Raw genomic sequence first — 27548 nt, forward strand, 5'->3', positions numbered from 1 at the left:
CAAGACAAGAGCCCTTCTGGAATTGGGGAGGTCTAGTCAGTTGGGAAGGAAGGAAGAAACCTCACTCTATTCCTCCACTGAATCCAAAGTTCCTATGGGTCCTGATGCAATTGTCTCCTGGAATGGTCTGGAAAGGAGCTCTAGTCTCAGTTCTACTAATGAGTCATCGGAGTGACTTTAGGCAGCTCACGTCACCCTGGGCCTGTTGGCTTTGAGGTGCATTATCCAGCTGATATGTTTGACCTAGAATGCCGGCACTGGAAGGGACCCTGGAGGTCCCCAGGCCCAGTGGTTTGAAACAACTTTGTTCTTGTCAAAAAGGCAATGAAAAATCATTTTCTTTGCCATTCACTTCCATGTGTGTGCTGAAACTCCCCCAGTTCTCATACTCAAAAGAACCATCTAGGCAACATTGACTCTGTTTTTCTTTATGTTTCCAAAATATCAGGAGTTCTGCCATACTTGTGACATACTGCACAGACCTGACCATAGACCAGTGAGTTACATCATGGCGGTAAAAGAACTCATCCTTTTGTTTAATTCACTGCAAGATCTAGGAAGAAGGAGAGGCCCCCGAGAGATGACATGCCTGAGACCACACCACTAGAGAGGGGCAGAGCTGGGGGATGGGGGTGTAGCTCAGTGGTAGACCACTTGTCTACTATGGGTAGGCAAAGTTCTGGGCTCCCTCCCTCCTAGCACTGCAAAAAACAGAAGGCGGGGGAAAAAAAAAAGAGTTTGAAGCAGAGCTAGATTCTCACTCAAGTCTCATCTGACACTGGAAATATGGGGCAGAGGGATATTGCTCACTTTACCCTGCAATGATATCTACAGGTAAAAGGACTTCTACTTCAAAGGCACAGAGAAAGCAGAAGTGGTGGCATGGTGACACATCACCAAGTGCTATTAGTTTTCCACAGGGATGGCAGAAACTGCTACCTCCAATGAGGTTTTGATGTTTGCTGTGGACTTCAGTGTTCTCTGTCTCACAGAGCCATTTCCCACAGCAGCCATCAGAAGCAGCACAGATGGGTTCACATTACACCTTCTCTTATTTCCCTGGCTTGCCTGTGGGGGGGGGGGGGCGGAGGAGAGCACAATAGCCAGGGGTGGGGGAGGGAGGGAAAAGGCAGAAGTTAAGGGGAGGAAGGGAAGGGGCATGGAAGTGGGAGGAGGGGGCAGGGAAAGAGAAACTTGGTTAACCACCACTCTAGATAATCCACTCACTGGATTATCAGCCCATAAATAAATGAGAATCGGCATAGCATTACTACAAAGTGAGATTCCTTCAGCCTAGATAAGAGAGTTGTAGACAGATAAACACCCTCATTTATGAGGTCACTCACATTTACCCTGTGTGTTCCTAGTGTCAGTGTCGGCCCTGGGCATGGTATTGCTATTCAAGAAGCCTGATGTGGAGAGCAGGCTGTGTCCTGCTCCAGAGTGACTCCACTGTGATTAAAATAATAGTTCTCAGACTCCTATTGTGCTGTGCCAAACCCTGAGTTACTCCATTTTGTAAAGTGGTAGTTTGTTATGAGTTGTTCCATTTTGAGTACAAGTGCCAAAGTAGAATGACTCTATACCTGTTTGTACAACTGAACAACCACTGTTTGCATAACACAACCACACAGGCACAAACGGATAAATTGTGCTGAATACAAATGACTACCTGTGAGCTTCCCAAATTAAATTCAAAGCACATAGATGCATGGGCATATCCACCCATATCAGAAAAACTAGGCCCATGATCTTATCAAGCCCATGGGACCACTGGATAAAACAACCTTCTCACCTGAGATCTATGAATGGAGGTGCACCCCAAGACTGGCTACTGCAGCACACACGTGACCGTCATCAGACCTTATGGTGAATGCATCACAGGGTCAACAGGCCATGAACCTTTGACTTTCTGCCCCCAGGATTCAGGTCTTTGGCTCAGCTGGATCTTTTATTTTTTTTTTAATTTTTCTTGATACTGGGAATTGAACTTGGGACACTCAATCACTGAGCCACATCCCCAGCCCTATATATATATATATATATATATATTTTTTTTTTTTTTTTCTTAGAGAAGAGGTCTGAGTTGTTTAGCGCCTCACTTTTCATGAGGCTGGCTTTGAATTTGCGATCCTCCTGCCTCAGCCTCTCGAACCACTAGGATTATAGGCATGTACCACTGGTTCAGCTATATTTTTCTTTTTGAAATGACCCATTCTAAAACACCCTGTCCTTCGAACCCTGGCCTAGAATAAGTTCCCAGGTCTGACAGCTCTGGGTCCTGAACAAATTCTTTGGCAGGTTCTATCTGGCAACCTGTGATGACTTAATCTTGCAATTGTTATCTGCCTTTGAGGTCAGTGAAGACTTCCAAAACCCTGGGGCCACCTTAACCTTTCTGTAACCTATATCTATCATTGTGTAAAGTGTGATGTGTGCTTTGAGTGTTATAAATATTAGTCATTAAGACTGGAATGAAAGATTTGCAATTTCCCAGCTTACGACTACCAAGCAACCCATGAATACTCAGTGAATAGCAACTGGTGAAAGTGGTGAAGCTTGTGAATTTGTTACTCCATAAATTCTGATGTTGTGGAAAGACACAAACAAATGTTTGTTCTGTTAATGGCATAACTCACTCAGGACACCTGCCCTCAGGAATTAATTATTGATTCTCTTCTTGGACCGTCCCTGCTTCCTCTGAAGTCTCAAAACAAACCTGAGGTGGTAACTGGGTGATGAGCCTCCTTTGTTTGGTCCAGTTTGTGGTTTCTAAAACCCAAGGAAGTTTGGTGAGTGGATAATTATGGGCTGGAAGCAGGAAGAGAATGGGGTTAAGGCTACATTGAGGGGCTAAAGACAAGCTGCAGAGCCACAGCCTCTCGGAAGTCGGCAAAGCCAGGGGAATTTTCTTCCAAGCCAGACCTTCCAGGTGACTGTCTGCCTGCCCATTAGTCTCTGCCACCAGATCCTGAAGCCCTGGAGGGCATGGGCCACATCTGTTATCTGTGTCCCCAGTGCCCAGCACTGGTCCTGACACGATAGCACTGCCCTCAGGATGGTAAGGAGGGGATGCTGCAGAGGAAAGATGTGGATATGGAGTGGAGGTCAAAGCCAAATCTTTGAAGCCAAGTCTGTGGTCCAAGCCAAGACAACCTCAGAGGCAGAGCATTCTACCCTGTCCATTTCCATGAAGGACTTGATTCCTAAAAGGAAAGGTATAAATTAAAACCAGAGGTAACTTGTTCTTTGAAAGAAACCTTGATAATAGACATGACCTAGCTTCACCTTGGAAGATGAAAACTGCTTCATACAAAGAAATATCTAAATATGTCCATGGTGGAGAGGGAGGCCCAAATATCTTGGGATCAAGAGAAGTGGGACTTTTATTTCTTTGCCACTGAAAGCTAGTCACTCAAATATTTTATGGAGCTTTTACTGTGTTCCAGGAAATGGTGCTCAGTGGTGTGCTAAAAAGAACTAAGACAGTCCCTGTGCCCAAAGCACTCACACTTTCTAAAGGGCATAGGTTCAGGAGAAGACAGAAGAACAGAGGATGAGAGAATCAGCAAGTCATCTTCTCCAAAAGCAAATGTGATAGAGCCTGAATAACTCAGTAAGAATTTGTAGGCAGACAGAAGAAAGAGCACAGGCAAATGCAGACATGGTAGAGTCAATTACCCAGATATGCATCTGTGGACCTGTAAGGACAGTTAAACAAGAGTCAGTTCACAGGTGTCCCTGTGTTTTATACTGGGGGATATGAACCTTAAGTCAGTAGCACTAAAGGAGGTAAGATACACACACACACACAAATGGTCTGGTTTGTATTTTACGAAAGTCATCCTATTCTAAAAAGTAAGAAGGAAAGGCAGAAAGAGGAATAGGAAAGGTTATCAGTGATCTAAGAAGTTAGGATACAGTTGTAGTCACTCAAAGGAGAACAGGTAAGGGCTTCAATAGTAATTTAAAATTCTCAGTAGAGGCAAAGTCAGTGCAGGGAAGGAACCATGAATAAATAAGGCTCAGACTCATACCAAACAGGCTTCTCTACAGCTATCGTTGATGCAAAGCTGAAAATAAATCAGAAGAACAAGACAGGATCTATACCAGTCATGGTTGTTCCTTCTGAACCCAGCAGTTCAGACTTCTACTTTCATAAGACAACTCAGATGTGATCCCAAGCGCTTTGATGTCCTGGGTTATGATTCTTATACACCTTGGTGGACATTTCCAGAGTGTAGGAGAGACTGGGGGCCTGGGGCTCTTCACAGTAATTATCTGACTTTCACGTCAAATGAAAAGTGAATAAATAGGCCTTCCCCCTATGCACCTCTTTTCTATTAGAGTTTAACAGGATTTAAGTTCATGACTGAGAAAAAATGAGATTTTTGTCTAATGACTGTGAGTGACAGAAGAAATGCATCTCACCACCCACCTTAAGGGCCCTAAGGACTCAATGTTTGGGTTGCATTTGGGAAGCTGGAAGAAGGCTTTAAGGGGGATAATTGAATTCCTGAGGTAGGAAGACAATAGCGATTAAGTTTTGGATGACTGGAGGGTTTTAGATAAACAGATGACAAAAAGAACCCATTTGAGATTCCAGTCTTTTCAAGTAGGGCCCCAGGGGCTTAGAATTTTCTGAAAGGACAAATATCTCAGAGTATTTATAGCTCATGCTTCTGAATATAATTCTCAGGTGTGTCTTGGAGCCCAGTACCCTCATTCTTTAAACAATTATACACAATCCTAACACTGATGGGCGTACTATATTCTGGACTTTCAGAATGCTTTCAGTCAAAAAGCTTTCTAGATTCAACAGAAATTGGACTCATGACAGTAATAATGGCTAATGAGAGTCTACGTATATACTGTTTTTTAATTACTTTTTGTTTTGAACTGTGGATGGAACCCACAGGCACTCTACCACTGAGTCACACCCCCAGCCCTTTTTATTTTTTGAGATAGGGTTTCACTAAATTGCGCAGGCTGAACCTCAAATTTGTGATCCTCCTACCTCAGTCTCCTAAGTAGCTTGGATTGCAGCACCTGGCTACTTGGTATCCAGCACCTAATTTGTATAACAGTCCTGTGAGGTAGATGTTATCAACAAACCCACAATTTAGATGGGAAAATTGGGTCTGATAACTTTAAGCCTCAAGCTCAGAGTCACATTAGTATTGGAAGTATTGATTTGACTCCCAGGCTCACCCCTAACCATGGTGCATGGAGGTGCAGGAGTGCCGCTTAATGAAGCTTGGTGGACTCTATCCTGAAGCCCAGTCTTTAATTGTACATGAAAACTCCCTTGAAAGGTGAAGAGGAGAGTCTAAAGATAAAAGTAATGAAAGAGACCTTACCCCAGAAAACATCGTCCTTACACTTACATGAAATATTAAGTTAGATAGTAATGTTTCTTTTTTAAAAATATTTTTTTAGTTGTACGTGGACACAATATTTTTATTTTATTTATTTATATGTAGTGCTGAGAATTGAACCCAGGGCCTCACACGTGCTAGGTGAGCACTCTACTGCTGAGCCCCCGCCCCAGCCCCTAGATAGTAATGTTCCTTAAATAATTGAAATTCTTAATGAAATGGCCTAAAGATTTTTTGTAGAACCTAGCTTGGAAAATCCATACATGATCCAGGCTGCTTCCTCTTCCAGATAAGTCTGCATTAATATCTATTGGATATGTTGACTGGATTAATGTCAATGTCACTCTGAATTGATGAAGAGACTGTTCTGGTTTCCAAACTTGTTCCTCCATCTAGGTGCTGAATAAAATTTGATGAATGCGCCAGGTGTGGTGGTATAGACCTATATTCCCAGTAGCTCGGGTGGCTGAGGCAGGAGGATTGCGAGTTCAAAGCCAGCCTCAGCAGCTTAGCAAGGCCCTAATCAACTTAGTGAGACCTTGTCTCTAAGTAAAATATAAAAAGGGCTGGGGATGTGGCTCAATGGTACCCTGGTTCAATCCCCAGAAAAAATAAATTGATGAATGAAAGAATAAATGAATCATCAAATAAATAGCCTGTGTTTCCCCATTTCTTCCTTAGTCTTATGACCCCCTTCTTTGCTGCCTATTTGCCTAAGGGAAATGAAGAATTTTTAGCATAATGGTGAAGATTTTACCATCACTTCCTCTGTCTTCAGGACTGTCTGCTAATCCCAGGTCTGTACTGAAACCTTTCCTATCCCAAACTACCATTTGATTGTCTTTGTCTCATTTGCCAGTCCCTCTTCCTTAGAATGCACTTCTCTGCTTTTATCACTGATATGTAGATCCTTGAAACCAAAGAGGATCTCATACCCAAACTGGAAACCTCTTCATAACATCTCTAATCCACCATCCACCCAGTGCTGCTTGGAAAATGATCCTTCGTTTGTTCATAAAATTATTATTATTATTAACTCATCATGTAAAAAAACTTTTCCATTAATTAGTATATTCATTCATAGTTGATTCCATGAACTTATTTTTGTTTTTCAGATGCACTTGAGAGCTTGTTATGTGCCAAGAAATGTGCCAGATTCCAGGGGATACAAAGACAAATAAGCCTTGGTCCCGTCTCACTGCTCTTTCTAGAACATAACAGACCAGACCAGGTCTGCTGGAAAACAGATACGTGAGCTGTTATGGTTTGGATGAGGCGTCCCTGGAAAGCTCATACGAGATAATGCAGGAAGGTTTGGAGGAGAAATGATTGGATTATAGCCTTGGCCTAATCAGTGACTTAATCCCTGATGGAATAACAGAAGTGCTAGGGTGCGGCTGGAGGAGATGGGGATTGGGGTGTGGCTTTGGGTATATGTTTGTATTTGGAGAATGGAGTTTCTCTCTCTGCTTTCTGATCACTGTGATATGAACTGCTTCTCTCTGCCACACTCTTCCATCATGATGTTTTGCCTCACCTCAAGCCCTGAGGAATGGAGCCAGCCTTCTATGGACTAAAACCTCTGAAATTATGAACCCTTAAATAAACTTTTCCTCCCTTAAGATTGTTCTGGTCAGATCCTTAGTCATAGCAGCAAAAAAGCTGACTAAAACCTGAGCCATGAGCAATAATACCATAATTCAGTAAGAACCCATCAGTGTGTACACTAAATGCAAGACTAGGGCAGAAAAGCTAATAAATAATGAAATCACACAGGACCAACTGCAGGTTGGCCTGGAATGACTTCAGAGAAAGCACTATATGAAGTGAAGCTAGGGATGAGTTTGGAATGTTCGGGTCAACAGGGTGGAATGGGGTGTGCACAGAGGGTTGGGAGTCTCAAGCTTACTATAGACTGATAATTCTTCCATATCATGTGACGTCAGGAAGTAGAATATGTAAGAGTATTTGCTAAAAGGGAGTTTTCATGAACTGTCTTTGTCTAGGTGAACTGGTCTAATCCTTTCGGAAAGTAAATTGATAATATGAATCAAGAACAACAAAATGAACAAATCTCAGCCCAGTCAATCACACCTTTGTAAATCTACCTTGATGAAATGATACTGAATGTGGAAAAGATTATATGCACAAAGATAGTGTATACTGTTTTAGAGTATTAAAATAGGGGAGAATTGAGGAATAAGCCTCCATACCCTGAACTGGGAGATAAACAATGCTACATTTATTAGAGGGACTATCATGAAGCCATTAATTTTGAATATTATGTGACAACTTGGAAGCATTTATTCTTATATTGTTGAATAAAAAAGAACAGTATGTGATCACAACCTTATTTTAAAAATCTTATATATAACAAAATGTGTCTAAGAAATGGAACCAAAATGCTTTAAAAAGTTAGGTTAGAATGAGGGGAGTTTGGGGAGAAACTTTCCTATTTTTACTCTATTTTCAAACTTTCTTATATATATATGGTTGTTTTATTCACTTATAACCTGTTAAATATTTGAATTTTTGTTTGGTTTTGTTTTTAATCTGTGCTGTGAATTTCACTTTAAATTTTGCTGGAAATTTCTTCCACAAATAACTAGGTCTTCTACTTCTTTTTGTTCCTCTTCCCATTACTTTGTAAATATTCAAAATCTAAACACATCGTGGATTTATACTTAGCCATACAAAGCTGTCAAAGTTGAGCATATTTCCTATTCTCTGCTTTCCTAGGACCTCAAGGTCATGAAAATAATCAACACTGACACCTCATACTGTGTCTGTTTAGATATGAGGTGTCTCCCAAAAGATCATGTGTGAGACAATGCAAGAATTTTCAGAGGCGAATGATTAGATTATGAAAAGTGTAACCCCATAAGTGGATTAATCCACTAATATGGATTAACTGGGAGGTAAATGTAGGCAGGTAGGGTGTGGCTGGAGGAAGTTGATCTCTGGGAATGTACCTTTGGGGTTTATATTTTGTCTCTGGTAAGTGGAGTTCTCTCTCTCTGCTTCCTGATTGCCATGTCGTGATATGCTTTCCTCTTCCAGGCCCTTGCACCATAGTGTTCTGCCTCGCCTCAGAGTTGGCTGATCATGGACTGAATGGCTGAAACCATGAGCTAACATAACTTTTTTCCTCTACATTGTTCTTGTTAGAATTCTTTCTGGTCAGAGAGAAGAAAAAGCTAACTAAAACATATAGTTTTCATATGTAAAGACACTCTTTTAAGACCTTCACAGCTATTAATTCATTGAGTACTCACAACAATCCCATGGAGTAAATATTATTATCCTTTTTTTTCCACAACTAAGTAAATAGACACTTAAAAGGTTAACCATTCTCCCAAGGTCATCTAGCTAGTCAGACACAGAGTCAGGAATTTGAACCCAGGGAATACAGTTCAAGGGTCTTTGCCCTTAATCACACAAAGGAAGGTTTGCAATAGCCAACTAGCGGAACAGACAAGTAGCAGGCATGGCAATCTACACAGATAATTGGTGGTGGTGTGGGGACCAGGGGTGGAGGTTGGAGGTATACAGAACTCAAGGATTCCTAGTGGAAGCTTGATCTCTGGCAGTAACTCTTTTTTTTTTTTTCCCTAGGTGAGAGGATGGCAGATGTAGAATGGCAATCTGAAGTATGAGCAGTCACCCCTTTGGAAATACCTGGCTCAGAGTCAGGATGGATTAGAGGTAGGACTTAGCTAAATGTGAAAAGCATGAGAAAACTGATTTCTATAAATTGGGTGGGTCTTGATATTTTCTATAGCAATTGTTCCTGAAGCACACATTATGACTATTTCTTTTCTGATAAGTAGATTAAGGTTAAAAAGCTCAGGTTTTGCCCATAACCAGGGCTAGACCTCTCCTGACTATCTAATCTAGAACCTGCCCCTCCTGCCATCCCTAACTTACATACATACATTCTTATAACAGAATAGAATAAATATCCACTAGAAATAATGAGTAAGGCACCTGGTGCACAGAGAGACATTGATAGCCCCTATTAAAAGTGAATAACCAAAAGGGTCAGGAGTCACTGTGCAAACATAATGGTAGGTGCAATTATATTAAGTATTGAATTACGTATTGACTGATTTTCTTCTGTTGACTCTGATTGATGTTTCTCTATAATCTCTAGATTGAACAAATGTTTCAATGCTGTACCTGGGCTGTTTATCACTGGTGTCCTATCCCTTTAATTCATTAGTTCAAAGCCTTGGAAAAAAGTTTCTCAAATGTCTACCCCAACAGAAGATGAGAATTATTCTCAAGTGGCCAAGAGTTTGAAGGCAGCTGGTCTAAACTGAAACACTTCTCATAATGCAGCACTGGCTTTCAAGCCACATCTGAAATGAGTAGCTTCTACCTGCCTGTACTGACCTGTACTGTTGCCTTCAAGCCTTATATAAAATAACCAGAGGCTCTGCAACTGGAAATCTACCTCTCACCCTTACACAAAATGTCCTCAACGTTTTTGTTGATAAGTGGGTGTGTTACCCAGCCCTGCCTGATCAGAGTAGGGCTCCTTGTCAAAGATGTATATATCCTTGACACAAGTATAATAGGTTACTTTTCTTTCACAGAAACTTGATTCTTAAATTCCAGATTTCACAATTTACCTCTTGATTTTATCAGTAAGAGAAGCTTTGGGAGGAGACCTAAGAGACCAAACTTTGATTTCATGATGAGCAGAGGAGGCCCAAGGGGAAGAAGGCATCACCCTGGTATCATCTATCCATTGGTGACAGCTGCTTTTGTTTTGCATTCCAGGGCACTTTTTGCCCCATGTTTCTTAACTTTCACATGGCACTGAAGGGGACATTGAGAAGCCATGAAACCCACGAAGGAGCAGAGGCTGTCTCAATCATTTCCCCATTCCCTCTATCCCTCTACACAAGATCCCTCGTCTGAACCTGCTTTCAGTGGAAGGAAAGACCATGGGCTCTTACTCATTTCCATGTATTCTGGAGTGAGTCCTGTATATGGTTCCAAGCTATAGTCTAGGTCCCACTGTTCTGGACGTTTTGAATGGTCAGGGTCAGTTTCTCCAGGTTCTGTTTCATCTTTCAACTTCCGAAATAGTTTCTTTAGTTTCCTGGAAAAGAAATGGAATAGTCACCAACAGTCTCTGGAGAGGGTTAATTCTGCAGATAGAAAGGAGGAAAACACTAATTTTGAGACTGAAGCCATCTCTAATCTAAGGACAGATATACAGACACAGGGAGACTACTTTTCTCCAAAAGTCAGCCTGAGGATATCTTTAATGAAGATAATGAAAGAGAACAACCTCCCCCAAAGATCAGTTGCTTCAAACCCAATGAAACTTTAAATTCTTCCTATTGTTTGATAAGCAACAGAGAGTTGGTCCTTCCTGATAAATATGAAGCCAGTCCTATTGCCCAATGGGTGATATTTTCAACTTCTTCCTGGAGAACAGAGGGGTTTTCTAGAGAGTAGAAGAAGGGTGCTCTCTTCACAGGTCAAACATTTTGGGGGTCTCAATAACATGAAAGGCATCATTTCTATTAAAGCCAAGCTGAACACTAGCCACCATAAACACATATGCTGGAATTCTAATGCTCAATGTGAGTATATTTGGAGATAGGGCTTCTAGGAGGTAATTAAGATTAAATGAGGCCATAAGAGTGGGGTTCCTAATCCACTAGGAATAGTGGTCTTACAAGAAGAGGATGAGCTCTTTTACTCTCTCTCTTTCCACAATGTGTGGACATATAGAAAGCATCCATCAGTGAGCCAGAAAGAGCACTCACCAGGAATTTAATCCTTCTGGACTTTGTTCTTAGACTTTCCAGCCTTCAGAACTACAGAAAAACAAACTTCTGTTGGTTAAGCCACCTATCTGTGGTATTTCATTATAGCATCCTGACTGATGAAGACAACCACATTTAATATTTTTTGATCTAGAATGATTAACAAGATAATAATGGTCCAACCTATAAGGGTTGGTAGAAGATTAGGAGACACGATCCTAGCCATGATATTTGGAGACAGTGAGCACTGAATAAATTATATATATATATATATATATATATATATATATATATATATATGGCAGAGGACACAGGGTTTTCATACTTTTCCCAATGCATAGAGAATAAAAAATTGGTGAAAGTGCTAGGTGCCAGTGTTGCTGACCAGCTTAAGAGGAAGTTTCCAGGAGACAGAAGAATTCATAGAACATTCTGAATCACAGCCTTGAAAAGGTCCAAGGGGATTTTGGAGTCCAAGCTTTGTCCTTGGATGGGGCAGGCCTCCCCACCATCTCCCAGTATTCACCCAAGACCACCTAACTTCTATGTAGGTGTAACCTAACATGACCACACACCTCCTTCTATTGTTAGAAACTGCTTCTGTCAGCTAGTGAAAGTCTAATGGTTTAAAGCAGAGCTCTCAGCGGGTCTTAGCTAATATAATTTGAAACAAAGGTGATAAAAGCCTAATCTTTAGTGTAGAATACAGTTGCATAAAACCAAGTTTCCTATCTTTAAAATGAAGAAATAAATATTAACTTGCCAGAGGGTCAGTTAAAGAAGATGAACTATGTGACAAGCTCAAATTAAGACCTGGTACGTGCCAAGAGGTCAATAAATGTATCTATCATTATCCCTCTCATCATCTTCACCATCATCACAATAACATCCTAATCACAAGATTTAAACTATGAGCTGAGATCCATTAGAAGCAGCAGTAGAGCTAGGCATGATGGTGCATACCTGTAAACCGAGCTACTAGAGAGGCTCAGGCAGCAGGATCTCAAGTTCAAGGTCAGCATCAGCAATTTAGTGAGACCCTTGTCTCAAAATAAAAAGGGCTGGGGCTTTGACTCCATAATAGAGTGACCCTGGTTGAAATCAATGGTACTTGGGAAAAACAAACATTTAAAAAATTTTCAAGAGCTTTGTAATGTTTTGAACAACCAATAAATTTTTTTTTTCATATAAAAAATAGCCAGTATGGTGGCACATACCTGTAATCCCAGCAGCTCGGGAGGCTTAGACAGGAGGATCATGGGTTCAAAGCCAGCCTCAGTAATGGCGAGACTAAGCAACTCAGTGATACCCTATCTTTAATACATAGGGCTGGGGATGTGGCTCAGTGGTTTAGTGCCTCTGAGCTCAATCCCTGGTACGCCCCCTCCAAAAAGTCAATAATTCTGTGATAATGAGAAAGTGAGAAAAACTAGACACAGCCTAAAGATGCTGAAGTCAAATTGTGTGGACTAGTTGAGACCTTGTCTGAAAATAAGGACAGAAGGAGACAGTCAAAGAAAATAAAAAAGAAGAAAGAAAAAAATGAATGGATAAAGAAAATGTGGTATCTATACACAATGGAATATTATTCAGCATTAAAAGAGAATAAAATGATGGCAGGTAAATAGATGGAGCTGGAGAATACAATGCTAAGTGAAGTTAGTCAATCCCAAAAAAACAAATACCAAATGATTTCTCTGATTTAAGGAGGCTGATTCTTAATATGCCGCGGGGGATGGGGGGTGGAGGATTAAATGAACTCTAGATAGGGCAAAGGGGAAAAGGGGAGGGAGGGGAAGGGAGGGGGAATAGGAGTAGGAAAGACAGTGGAATGTGATGGTGATCATTACCCTAACTACATGTATGAAGACACGAAGGATGTGACTCTACTTTGTGTACAACCATAGATATAAAAAATCATGCTTTATATGTGTAATATGAATTGTAATGCATTCTGTTGTCATATATAACAAATTAAAATTTAAAAAAAGGAAAAGTGGGGAGAGAAAATTTAGCACCAAAATTAAAATGAGACTTTTCTTGTAGATACCAATAATCAGAAAACTTGCCCAAATCTTTAATAAAGACCAAACAGTGATTTGATTATAAAAAAATTGAACACAGGTGTATATATATATATTATATCCCTATCCACTTCTGAATGAATAAAAGTATATAAAACTAAAAAGTAATGAAAATAGCTTTGAATAAGAAGTGTGTGAGGGTTGTTAATGAGTATCTTAAAAGATGGATCAGATGTAAAGGAGTTAGCAAAGCTGTGGTGGCTGAATAAGTGCCTATGGTCAAAGGTGGCAGAGAAAAGCACACCAACTCATGCTGCAGAATCTCACAACTGGAGGCATCATATATCCCAAAAGGTAAGGAATAAAAACCGGTCACAGCTCTGTTGAAGGAACAGCAGATCCGAATGTCTCTGTACCCAGGTTGCCCAGAAAACTAGGATTCCTAATACTTGCAGAAGGGAGACATTTATTCTTAAGAGAAAATGAACCAGGGAAACTCCAGATCTGAAATAGCTCCAATAAAATCAGGCAGAGAAACCCACAGACAATGGAGTAGGCAACTGTATAGATGTGCACGGAGCGCTGGGCTGGAGGCAAAGATCCGAGAACTGCCATGGAGAGAATGAAGCCATGGCAATGCACACCAACTATGGACAGAGCAGAGGGTCAGCAAAGAGCCCTGAGGAATATCAGACCTTTCCAGAGAGGAAAGTCATCTTAGAAGGAGCTGCCCAGGAACATTATTTAGGGCAGTAGTGCTTAAAACAATTCAGCTCCTCTCTGGAAAGCAGTTAAGGGGAGGAGGAGTGGGGGACAGGAGCCTCCAAAGGAGACAAAAAAGGAAAGTCATGGGAGCAGAAGGCCAAGGCCAAGTCTGTGTGGCAAAGGTGGCAAAGGAAGAGGAAGGAGGGGCTTCAAAATCCTTTCAAGTGTGGATAGGGCCCCCCCCCAAAAAAAATCCCCAAATAGTTCTTATGAGCCCATCATTCCCACAAGTTTTCCTCCTGGATATCTTGGTGACTATTAAAAAAATTAATAAAGTCTCTCTACAGCAGGATTTAAGAGGAATCCTACAAACTGTATAACATACAGATGGGCGGTTTGGAAAATTTAGTATTATGATTCTGACCGTATGATGCACTCGCTTGTTAAAGTAAGTCCTTTGATGTTACCCCTTGTCCTTTTCTTCTGCTATTTTTTCCGTCCCTTTTTAATGACAAGTCTTAGAAACTCTTTGGAAGGCTCCCATTTCCTTCTCTGCCTGTGCCCTATGGGCTCATACCCAAGAAAATGGTGATTGTCACACTTTGGGCCTTCTTGCCACAGGAATCTGGGCCCTAGGCCATCCTATTATTCCATGAACCCTGAACCCCATAAAAGAAGGCAGAACCTAACCATAAATGGGCCAAAGGGGAGGAACATATCAACCACAGGGTGTTGCTCAACACCAGTCATGGTTCAAACTTATTCTTTAAACTTTTGATTCAGGGTCAGACTCCACTGTATTTGAGCAGAACACAGACCTTCTGTGATGTCTTTAAAGAGAGAGTGTTTTATGTCTTGAAATGTTAAACTTAGTACATTTACACAAAGAAAGCAGACAGTTTATAAAATCTTACTAGCTGAGTCCAACCATCTCTTACAACTCTTTGGGGATGTGATCTGGTGCTTTTAGTAAGAATAAGGATGGAAGGACATTTGCCAGTGGAAGTATTGATCTGTCTGTCTGGTTGGTCCATTTCAATGTATGCCAGGCGAAAGAATGTAGCACATGAGAAAGGTGGTATTTATCCTTTGAAAGACCAAATTGAAAAAAAAAAAAAAGCCATCTTTGGATGATAACAGGCCCATTTTAGTTTTGCTTCAAAAAGGAAGAACCATTCTTGGGGATTCTAAGAATGGAGCTAAATTTGAGATCAAATGATAGCAAAGAGTCATGATGTGGTATGGTGTGTTTTAAGAATACTGCACAGTTTTGATCCAAGGTCTATTTTGCAGAGACACATTTGGGAAAGCTGTGGGATAAGGAAAATTCCACCAATGGGCACAGGTAATAAACAACACAGGATCGAATTCTGCCACACTGTTAGCATGTCTGAAGTCATCTCAGAAGGAGCTGCCTATGAACATTTTTCTGGGACAGTTCTGTTTAAAACCATTAGCTCCTCTCTGGAAAGCATCTGTCACAACTGCGTCAGGCCCCGGGAGCCTGGCATTGCGTGAGGAAGGATAGTCTGAGAACACGCAACCAAGTTTTATCTATTATCATTGTGTTAGTTACAGAGATGATTTAAACTACTCAGTTTTAGGGCCTTCCTTAGAAGCATTTCATTTTTCTATCTCCAGAGTCTCTGATTCAGGTCCAGAAAAGAGGACAGGGGGTTGGGGGACGCTGTTGCCTGGTAGAAGATGCCTGAACAGAGGCCTCAGTTGGTTCACAAATGACTGAAGACTGGGAAACAGTATTCTAGTTTGAGACTCTGCTGGGTTGTAAGATTCTCAAGGCCCTACAATTGTGTCATGTTAATTTTTGCAGTAGGCACACCCAGAGTCTACTGAGGATGTCACAACCTCAGGGAGAGAGGTGACTACAGTTGTCTGGACTAATGGATAGAGATCAATTAGACAGTCTTCATGTTTTTTAGAAAATTGTAAGAATAAGAATCAGAAAATTTTTTGCAAACCTAGATGATGAAGCCGGGCCTGGCACACGCCTGTAATCCAGCGACTCGAGAGGCAGAGGCTGGAGGATCATAAGCTCCAGGCTAGCCTCAGCAACTTAAAAAGACCCTGTCTCAAAATTAAATATGAAAGGAGCTGGGGATACGGCTCAGTGGTAAAACACATCTGGGATCAATCCCCAGTAACTCCCCACCCAAAAAATGTCAACGATGAATTAAAGATGATCAGTGTTGTGAACTTTATTGTTATCATGCTTTTTTTTTAACCCCCAGCATTCTTAGTACAACCACCTGAAATTCTTAGTCTTATTTCCATTTTTAATTTTAATTTTCATTGGTGCATTATAATAACGTAGACGAGTGGAATTCATTATGCCATATTCGTACACACACATTAACGTAATTTTATCAATCCATGTTCCCCAGTACAGTTTTCAAAGGTCAAATCTGACCTATTAGATCAATATTTATCTCCTTGCAGAAAAATTTGAAGGGGAAGGCTCTGGAGGTAATGACAAGGTATACTATAATCCAAAAGCCATCAGGCTTAGAACAGAAGAGGAAAAGAGTGCTCCTGAGCGGGATCTTTTCAGGCTGACTCTCTGGACTTGCAACATTTAAAAAGTATCACCAGCCACATAACAGCCCATGACATACAGTAAAATCTTGGCTACCTGGAGCCCCAAGAATGATTTCTTCTTTCTCTGCTGTTTATATATTTTAGATGGCCGAGCAGTTATCCAAGCCGTTTGCCTTACATGACCACGTTGGAGGCAGATTTTTTGAGAATAACTTTCCAATGGTCACATAGTAAGTATGTTTTACAGCTGGATTTAAACTTGAATCTGTTTAGCCACTAAATTTCTGCCCTATAGAGACACCCTATAACTTTTATAATTTACCTGACTCCTTCTTTGCTGTCGGAATCAACTGTCATTTCTCTTTTGACTCGAAAAGAGTCTCTTTTTCATTGCTTATTCCAGGTTTTTCAACTGTCATACATCAATGTACTGTCAAGTGCTTAAATTCTGGATGGAAGGAGTGTAATTAATGAATAATGTACCCTGAGTGGGAAGTAAAGGTCCAGTAATCATAATCATAGTGATTTTATGGACCAAACTCAAAATACAACCTGTAGGATCATAGAGAACTTTGGATTTGGTGGAATCTTTGTTCTACATCCCTAATGTTACCTATGTGCTTATGTCATATGTGTCCTATTGCAGATTAGAAACTGAAATGAGGAAGCATGTTTTAAAATGGAGCGACTTGTATTTGAAATCAATAGAGACCAGCTTCACTCAGTGGAAGAGAGGTTATTGGGATGCTAGACCTATAAGGCACCTTTTGAAAAGACTATAATGCCACCAAGTTTACCAAGAGACGTGGACAGCAAGACTTAGAGAAGTGACTTACCTGTAGCTTCATGAGTTACTATGCAATTTCCATTAATTAAACACACATCAAGTAATAAACAAGAAAATTAAGCCTTCAAGGCAAACCACCATGCATTATTTTCATCTGTTAGGGAGCTGATGGAATTGATGGGTAGGAAATGTGCCAACACACTGTCCAAATATATGCCTGTTTTGTTTTTTTTCTCTCTTACACTCTATAAAAGGCTTCTGGGTCCAGAAAGAATGGGCTAAGTGGTAGAACAGATGTCCAGATGAAAACACGGTCATCTCATGCCTAGAAGCAATCTATAATTCCACCCAATGCAGAATAACAATGCAATGGAAGTGCAGGTGTCTTCTCCAGATGTTTGGAGGGAAATGAGACTTTCCTTGCAGGAGTGGTGGAGGGGCCGGCCACATAGCTTCAAAGGGGCCAGATGTGGCTTTGGTATCTTCTGTGTATTCTCTCAATGTTGGTTCCTAACAAATAGTGTCTCTGTAAGATGCTAAGCTCCTAGAGAACAAGAACCATCTGTTCTTGCTTGATTATCAATACACAGCTTTTGGTCAGAAATCAGGGAATAGAATGAAGCTTCAGTTTCTTGAGACTGGTGCTTTTCTGACTGCTGACTACAGGCTGTTTAAGCAGGGGAAAGGAATGAGGCATCTAGACACTTATGTTCACATCAGTCCTTCTCTAGAAAAAGTGTCTGGCTAGGTGCCACCTGAAGCTGTCCCAGTATGTGGGCAGAAAATAACACTAGGTGTTCCATCTAATTAATGGTATGTGATGGCAAGACCCAACTGGAGAACTGGAACAAAACAATGTTATGAAGAAATGTCAAGGATTGTCATTTCATAAATTACAGCTCCATTTAAAATGGGGTTTTTCCCCAGGTAAACTAAATTTTCTTTATTATAACTTTAGCTGTCTGTTTCTGAGGAAGACTAGAAAGTATCTTTCAGAGAGTGATAGCTCCCATGGTGGCAGGTGTATAATGTAGAATTTTACATGGAGAAAGAGATCGGGCCATATCTCTTCTAGTGTCTCCATTCAACCCAAGGAACCTAGGACTTAGTGAACTTTAAGTGGATTTAACTGGTTTCTGGCTCTTGCCTTTGCCACGTCCCTGACATGTCCCAACATCTTGGTCAAGGAGCTGCCATCTCTATGAGATTTACCTTTTCCACCTGTAGCAACACCTATTGTGGGGCAGTGTTTGTGAGAAGACCAGAGTTAATCTATTGATTGTTTATAAAAAATATCCACATGCAATGGTTTCTTTAAGAGAAATTATGGCAGACCATCTTGTAACAAATGATGGTGATATTTCCTTTCAAGACACAGACTCACCCTGGAAGAAACCCCTCTGCTTTTGAAGCTTCTCAAACTGCCTCCAAATTCTTGACCTTTACTCTGAAGGAGTTCAGATTACATACAGAGCACCCAGTAACTACAGGCTATTTTGTCTCCCAAACTAAAAATCTTTGGGAAGAAAAGAATCATTCCATATATGATTTTTCTTTCCACATTTCAGCCATGTAAGCCAAGAGATGGAGGCAGTGGTATTCCTTGAAAGCCCTCCTGCAGTATGGACAGTGTTATTCCTAGCCATGTAGTTCAGAGCCAGATTCTCTGGCCCTTAAAAAAAACATTCTGGTAGCCACTTGTTAAATTATTTGGCCACTTAAACTAGTCAGAATGATTCCAATGGCTGCAATTAAGAACCCTAAGCAATAACATGTTCAAGTTCAGTTGGAAAGAAAGGAATTAACCAAAGATTTTTTTCTTGGAGGACTTTTAGAACCATTAGTATAATATGCATAGTAAGTTTCTAACAGGGAGATAGAGCATATCACACAATCTTCAACTAGCCCTACAGGCACCCTCTGGCGGTTGCACCCCAGAATGGTCAAATCTTGCAATTGGTCCTCAAGACAGCTGACCCACCCTCTTAGCATTTCCTCTGATTATCCCTGGCTCTGTGATGCTGGCTGCCTTAAAAGGTCCCCTGAAATAGATTCTTCTTTAAAACTACAAAGCAATAGAAGGAAAACATAGAAGAGGTTACATTTTTCTTGGACCTGTAGGTAGGTTTTAATTCGTTCCATCTTTTTTTCTTTGGGGGCCTGCGGTTCAGTGTTTATTTTCATGACCATTTCCATGCAAAGCCTGATTGAAAGAAGTCCTTCTATGAAACATGCATAAAACCATGGAGAAAGGGTAAAGAATCTACATGAAAACAACTCATTCTGTGTTTCACCAACTATTCATCCTTCCCTTCCTGAGATTATATCTTTAACATTTACTTTTCTGAGATTTTTCGAAATGATTCCATCATGCGTCAAACTTTCATACTCATCTTTCCACCATCCTCAGAGACCAAATAGGATTAAAAATATTATTCACTTTAGGATCTGAGATACCTAACTTCTATCTCTGCCATTTCTTCGTTCTGTGAATTTAAGCAAGTGCTAAATCTTTCTGAGCCACTAACATCCCAGGTCAGATTGGCACACAAGGTCAGTGGGAGTGGAATTACTCCATGGGAAAATTTATTGACAAGAAGACAGAGGAAGTAAATAGCCAAGCTAAATGATAAGAGGAGAGACCATAAAAATTGTGCTCAAAGTCTGGTACTTCTGGGCTAGCCTCTGGCAGCAAAGAGAAAGTGAAATTTGTTACTTACGGGACTCCAATCTCAAAGATGTTGTTCTGGATCAACTGCTTCCCCAACATGATGATGCTGAGCTGAATGCAGAGTTCCATGAGGCAGCCCCCTGGAGCACACTGCGGGAAGGAGACGACAAAGAAAGAAGCAGTTAGGTCAAGTGGAGCTCAGAGAAGCAAGGGCCCCGAAATGCTGTGATGGGGATAAAAATGGGGCCGGGATGGGGATACATCTATAAAACGCTAGCCAGACAGGAAACACCAGTGGCTGTACTTGCCTCTTCCATGCGGTAACCATCAAACACATAGACGTAGCTTCCAGGTCTGCCCACAAACCTGAAATCAAAAGGTATGGGAAGAGTTACAGAAGATGGAACGTGCCAGGGCTGCTTGAGGATGTGCATTCTCATCCAATGTCCTCCTTGAGAGTACAGGGAGGTAGCACATCACTCTGGGATAGGCAACCAATTATCACCTAAAACACTAAAGTTCACTTCTTAACCTCTTAACCCAGTCAAATTGTAGTGGACAGAAGTAAAGCTGGGCAGGGGCTAAGACTGAGTGTGGTGTGGAGCTGAGAAGGGGTACGAGGAGTGTGTATGTGTTTGTGGGTGTGGATGTGATCTCTGAGACTAAGCACAATGATGTCTGGAGTCGAAGTGTATTCTCTATGCACCTTCTTCTCTTCACCAGTGTCAAGAATTGAATTGTGTGCAGCTCTTTATTGAGGGCTTATGACTTCCCAAGGAAATCAAGGTTTGACTGACTAAAGTTGCCAGTGGAAATTCCCGAGATCAGAAAAGAAAGAATATCTTGATTTTTTTTTTCTCACTAAAAATATTTAAATGAAAGGAAGTCTGTCTCATTCCCCTTCTATATAGATGATATTTTATTCAGGGATAAGATGACTGGACAGATGGGGAATTAGATAGGTAAAAGCCAGCCAATGAAGCCAGACAGATGATCAAAAGTCTTGCTTATTTAAAATGGCATCCCCTTATCCACCCATTGAAATCCTATTCATCCATGGAAAGCTCCACTTGAATCTTTCCTTATCTGAGGTCTTCTTGTTTCTGTTTATAATTATATGGTTTCACACCCTTTCCTTTCCTTTCTTCTTGTGGTATTGGGAATGGAACTCAGGGTCTCACACATGCTAGGCAAGCACTGTACCGCAGCCCCCCAACACTTTAACACCTCTTCCTATAGCACTTGTCACAGTTTACAGTGGTATTGTTGCCAAGACTATCTCTTCCAATATACCACAGATTTACCTAAACATCAAACACCCTTTTGTCTGAACTATGTGTGTGATTTGCCCTTGCTATCAAATCTAGATAGAAAGCACTAGAAAAATATATACTCATTAATTTCTCATTAATATGGATGATTCCCAGCGTGTGTGTGTGTGCGTGTGTGTGTGTGTTACTGGGAATTGAAACCAGGGACACTTTACCACTGAGTGACATCCCCAGTCCTTTTAATTTCTTATTGTGAGACAGGGTCTTGCTAAGTTGCCCAGGTTGACCTTGCACTTGGGTCTTCCTGACTAGGCTTCTCAAGTAGTTGGGATAATCCTATAATAGGTGTGTATCACCATAGCTGGCTCTGCTACTATACTTTCATTAGAAGCCAAGGGCAGAGGTCCTGCAGAGCGGTTTGTGTTTTGAGTCACAAACACTTATAAAATACTACCCAATGTGAATAATGACAGTTCCTAATAGCACTGCCTGGTTGATGAACTTCCAGTTCTAGGGAAGCTTGTCTAATACAGTTGGTATATGTCTCCTGGGAAATCTGCTTGTAGTAGCCAACTGGCCTGACCACAAAAAGTAATTTATCATAAATTATTTTATTTCCAGATCTATTGTACAATAAAGAATTTATTAGTTTTATCCCTGGTTCTTGAGAGAAGCCCCTAAATCCTTGGAATTTCCAGAGTGATAGGACTGTTTTTCATGGTGGGCTATTGGGACTACACCTACATTCATGCTAATGAGATTACTCAGGATGAAGTCAGAGGAGGCCAGAAAGACTAACCAATTGGTTGGGGCTTTTAGCCAAGTGATAGCATTATATCCTCAGTGGGGGAAGGAAACTAGAGATTGAGCTCAACTACATGGTAAGTGATTCAATCAATTATGTCTAAGTAAAGAAATCCCAATTAAACTTCTGGATACCAAAACTTAGGTGAGCTTTCTAGTTGTTGATACACATGGATGTACCAGGAGGGTGACGAGTCTTACAGACATGATTAGGACCCTCTGAAACCGCAACCTATCTCCTCTCCCATGTGCATGTTTAGATTTGTATCCTTTTACTACAATAAAAGTGTAAGTGTAAATATAGCTCATTGTGAGTTCTGTGAGTCATTCTAATGAATTAATATACCTGAGAGGAGAGTGGGAATCCTGGAATTTATAACCAGTGGATCAGAATTGCTAACATCCTGAGAATCTCAGAGTTAGCATATGGTATATGAAGTGAGGACAGTCTTGTGAAGGACAGTGGCCTTAACCTGTGAAGTCTATCTTAATTTCAAGTAGTTAGCACCACAATTGCATTGCAAGAACCAAGCGCCACTGAGTGCTAGACATGCAATGCCCTCCACTCCCTGCCTTGTCCTCAAAGGAGACACCAAATTCCAGTATAGTTTCCCTGGTTGTCAGACTCTGAAGACGCTAATTCAGAATGATTTACTGCTCCAAGAGGAGACGAAGTTGGAGAACCGGAATGAGGATGTGAGTAGACAATGGGGATGGACTAGCCTTACATGTCCTGACAGTGAAGGACCCAGAATTGGTGACAAAATCACTTTTCCACGAGATACCATTATACTCACCTCCCCTTGAAAAAGGCCACATAGAAGATGGGTGAATAGGCATTGACAAATTTTAGCAAGAAAGCCTTGAGTATCAGGCGCTCTTCAAAAGTCTGTTCTGTTTTTGGAACCTCTACAAGAGAAGACCAAATTTGATTAGAGAGAAATGAGATTTCTCACCTCTCCAGAGTCTTGACCTTAGCCTGAGTCATTGTCTCCCAATTTACTCCTTCCAAATTGAAACCAAGAGACCCATCTCTCTGGCATGTTAGAACTGAATTCATCTGGAAGGCCCAAATATTTCATCAGAGAATCTGAGGCTATAGAAAGCAAAAACTACATTCTTCACTTTTCTCCTTCAACCTCCCTCTTCTTGACACTCAAGCAATGGTTTCACACTGTGCTCCTCAAAGAAGAGCCTGAGAAAGCAGAATTTCCAACTCCCATTCTTTGCTCTGTCAAAGGGAACTCCAATTATACCTGTATAACTTCAGCTTCTACAAGATTTTACTGAAACGAAGGTCTCCAACTAAAACGACTTGTTGACCACTGAACTAGAGCCAATAGGGCAGCTAGGCCTTGTTCTTTTTACTCCTTCTTCATTTTTGTCAGGTAACCATTCATTGGCATGTCCTCTGGATAGGCTGAGACACCTTGTCATCATTTCTCAAATGACGGAGGCTTCTCAGATGAGTGAGACAAACACAGCCTGAGCCTAGGGTCCCCAGCTCACAGGTTACAGCCCTTGTGTGTTCTATCAGGTCCAGGAGTGAGCTGACATTCCAGGATCCTGAGGAGCCCTGAGCAGAAACCCCACCAGTGCCTTCAGAAGACTTGAGACACCTGGGAAGCTTCAGTAGGCAACTGTGTGGGATGCACGGTGGGGACTCTACAGATTGACAAATGACTTGGCAAAAATCAGAGGCTACAGAGTATTAATTTGGGCTGCTATAATGAAATGAAATAACCTAGGTAGCTTATAAAAATCAGAAAATTATTTCTTATAATTCAGAAGGTTTAGAAGTCAAGATCAAGGAAGATTCAGTGTTCGGGAAGGTATGCTTTCTGGTTCATAGAGAGCCCATCATTGCCCTGACCTCACTTACATGGCATTCCCTTGGAATGCCCTTCTCGGATCCATATTCTCATGTACACCACCTTTGCATTCTTGAACGTCTAGAATAAATGTTACCCATAATCTTCTCCAGGAAGCTTTCCCAGATGCCTTCAGCTAGGAGTAATATTTTTTCTGTTTTCTTTTATAGTGTTTATATCTCTCTGTATTAACTATATATATTCATGTATTTTGAAAATTAATAGTAATATAGCTGTCACAATGTCCATGTACACTTATCCAGATCCCAGTAAGTCAGAGATTTAGGAATTGGTAGTTTATTTGGGAGGTTCTCCATGGAAGCAAGGTGAGGGAATGGGATGGTGGGACAGAGAAGGGAGGGAAGACACAGGGTATGCTCATGAGCAGGTTGATGCTGCACGCAACTGGGACTCACAGGTTAATGTTCCAGGTGGTTGGAGCTCAGTTTCACTGAGGACTTTCTAGGGAGCTCTGTGAATTCACACTGAGGGGAGAGCAAGTGGGAGTGCCTCCTGACTGAAAGTCACTGTCAAACTTAGCTCCCTGGCACTTCTACTCTGTCTTATACATGGGCTGAGAATATTCCTAGAACCAGAGAATGTCTGCAGACAGACAGCTATAGGAAGTCATTGGTGTGAATTGACAATGTCTGAAGGTGACCTTTAGAGTGGTTCAAGGGGCTGTGAGTACTGCATAAGAGTGTTGGCTCCAAGCTGCTCCACAGATGGCACTGTACACAGGTGTATAGTTTGCTATGTCACTTAATCCTCAGCTATCTATGTGAGGTGGGTATTATCTTTCAGTTTTATATATGAAGGCCCAGAGGCCCAGAGATTAGAACCTCACTCAAAATCACAAAACCAGTAAGCAATAGAGGTAAGATTTGAACCTAAATCTGTCCACCTCTAAAGACATTTTTTATATTGTATTTTAAAATCAGGATCTTTGACATCAATGTTTGCATCTTATGTTCTCTCTCACCTCCCCATCCTAACATGAAGCACCTGAGAAATGTTTGTCACTGTTGAGTTCACTGATTTCGTGCCTGTTACCATGCTGAGATGCATAAAGCCTGCACCCTGTCCTTCTATGAACTTCACTGAGCAAATTCTTTGTGGAAAACTTCTCACACAAGGTCAAGTCTCTTCCAGATTTAACTAGAAACGTAGGGTGTTATCTCCCCTATCCCGGAAGAAGGGGCTCTTAGAAAAGCCTGCATATCCATAATCTTATTTCCTACATGGCACAGTGAGTCCTTAATTCATGTCAATGCTGGGTCTCAGGCTTGAGTATTTGTAGATAATTAGTAGCAACCTCCTTCTCACTGAACAACTGCCTGCATAAAGATCATTCTTTGGTGGAAATCAAAAGCACCTAACCTCTACCCCAAGTCTTGGAGAACCTCCAAGGTGCCCTTGACTTCTACAGATGCAGCTTGAAGATCACCTAGACATGATTTATGTGTGGGGACCCAGTTGCCAGAGAACACGCCTGGAGACTGAGAACCATAGAGAATCATATTACTTTCTTGAGCATTTTCAACTTCATAAGGCTTTGTTTAGAAAATATTACATTTGGTAAATATTTCTTATTGATTTAAAAAAAATTGACAGTGGAATGCATTACAAATCTTATTACACATATATACCACAATTTTTCATATCTCTGCTTATATATAAATATGTTGACACCCAATTTGTGTCTTCATACATGTACTTTGGATAATGATGTCTATCACATTCAATTATTTTAAATATTATGTTTGGTAACTATTTTAAGTAAATTTGAAATTCATATATACATACATATATGAAATACATATACATACATATATGTATATATACATGTGTGTGTAGGTGAACACAAACTTTAACACTAAAAATCCATCTAGAGTAAGGCCTGTGGTGGGGAGAAGACCCAGGGGACATAAGAGCACACCTGTAGGGGTCCTGCTTGTGTGGGGCCTCCCATGCTCCCTGGGGGAGACTGTGACACAGACATTGGCCTAGGCTCATCAAGCTCCTCCCCTCCTCTTGGATACATACCAGGTAAGGGCAATGTGAATGAGTGGTAGCCAGTGAGATATGAGTGGAAGTGAAGTCTGCCACTTCCAAGCCTTGTCCCTCACATCTCCTGCGAGGTCTTCTCTGTCTCTCTTCCCTCACCTCCCAGGGAAGACTTCCAGCCCCTAGAGCATAACAGTGCCACCCAAAGGAGAAATTTCAGATCTCCCAACTGAAGACCCTCCAATCATCTGGCTGTGACATGAGCAAGAAATCAATCTTGGAGGTTTACAACATATCTACAGAACAGGCTTCATGGCTAGAGTTGCTCAATTGACTAATGAAGGTGGTATTCTGGGATATAAGTTCTGAGACACTAGCTTACATTTCTAAATGAAGGGAAAGGCCCACTCCAACGGGGGTCCTTGGGAAGTAGGGGCAGTGCTTCTGAGCAGGCTGAGAGGTCACTGGGAGCAGCCTGAAAGGCAAAGCTCTGTGAATCTGTTCAGCCAGTGATTGACAATAGGTGAGGAGAAATGTGTGTGAGAGACAAAGTATTTGAGTGTGATACTCTTATCCTTTAGAATAAGTCATTGAGAATTTATTATAACATCCTCCAAACAGCATATCCTCCAAAACTGAGAGAGCAACAACTTTTTGGAGGTCCAAGAAATATTTGCAATAATTCAGAGAGGACTCTTCTAAGATGGAGATGGAGGAGTAAAACAGTATTAGTCCTAATGATAGGAGAACAACAGAAGGAACCTCTAACAAACACGAGCAGGGGACTACTAAGGAGACTCCACAGGAAGAGACAAGTCCCATGGGCTTGGAGGGGGTCTGAGGATGGGAACGCTCAGAGATTCTTTTTCACTATATTGGCAATAGCATTGCCTGCTATGAAATCTGGACAGTATTGTAACTGTATAGGAAATGAAGCTGGAAAAATCTACCTTAGCTGATTGATCGTTTTGCGGTTTTCTCCTTCTTGACATGCCTGAATGGATAGCCTCATAGATAAAAGATCTGAGTGATCTCACACTGTTTCACCAAATAATCATTCAGATAATGACTTGTACTCACCATTTACAGCCAACTCTGCCACTTCTGTTGTTTCTTCCTTAGTTCATGCATGTTAGTAAGTGCCCTAGATCTTAAATTTCTAAGGTCTTTCCTTCCCCTGCTACAAATCTTGCCCCAACAAAGGCCAGTGCCTTGCTGTTTGATTTATGTGCATCAGGTCTTCACTGGCCCTACGATCCCACATCACCTTCCTCAACCTGATCCTTTTTGCCCTTGATAGAGGAAACAATTCTGAGGCCCAAGTGGAAACGCCTGCTATTGATTTCTAAGGTCACTTTCAGTTTAGATCTCATAGCAGTGATCTCTTCTGTGGCTCTTCACCTGATCATTTTTTCTCCCTCCTGCCCCGGCCCTGCCACATACAGTTACAGGCTTTAAAAAAAAAAATTACAATAAACAAGATCACGGAGATACATCTGGACAGGTCACAGCTGTTGCCAGACATATTCTATGAGGTGCAGGTACTGAATAAACGAATGAATGAAAGCCAGGAAAAAATATTTGGAAGAATAAAAAAATTATCATATACCACAATTACATTCAAGGAGGAGCCAGGCGCAATGCCTGTAATCCTAGCAGCTAGGGAGGCTGAGACAGCCTCAGCAACA

The 27548-nt window shown here is 41.2% G+C and overlaps 1 protein-coding gene across 1 annotated transcript in view; it reads right to left on the minus strand.

Moving 5' to 3' along the window:
- Ano2 (anoctamin 2) overlaps window positions 1-27548 on the minus strand; it is a 338934-nt gene that overhangs the window by 24090 nt on the left and 287296 nt on the right. Inside the window, exons 16-19 of the mRNA XM_027951164.2 lie at window positions 22780-22891; window positions 20216-20273; window positions 19957-20057; window positions 10343-10488 (exon numbers count right to left, since the gene is read on the minus strand). Of these exons, the coding sequence (XP_027806965.2) occupies window positions 10343-10488; window positions 19957-20057; window positions 20216-20273; window positions 22780-22891 (417 nt within the window). The remainder of the gene's footprint in view (window positions 1-10342; window positions 10489-19956; window positions 20058-20215; window positions 20274-22779; window positions 22892-27548) is intronic.

Source organism: Marmota flaviventris, chromosome 3 (genome assembly GCF_047511675.1).
Source record: "Marmota flaviventris isolate mMarFla1 chromosome 3, mMarFla1.hap1, whole genome shotgun sequence".
Lineage (NCBI taxonomy): Eukaryota > Metazoa > Chordata > Mammalia > Rodentia > Sciuridae > Marmota > Marmota flaviventris.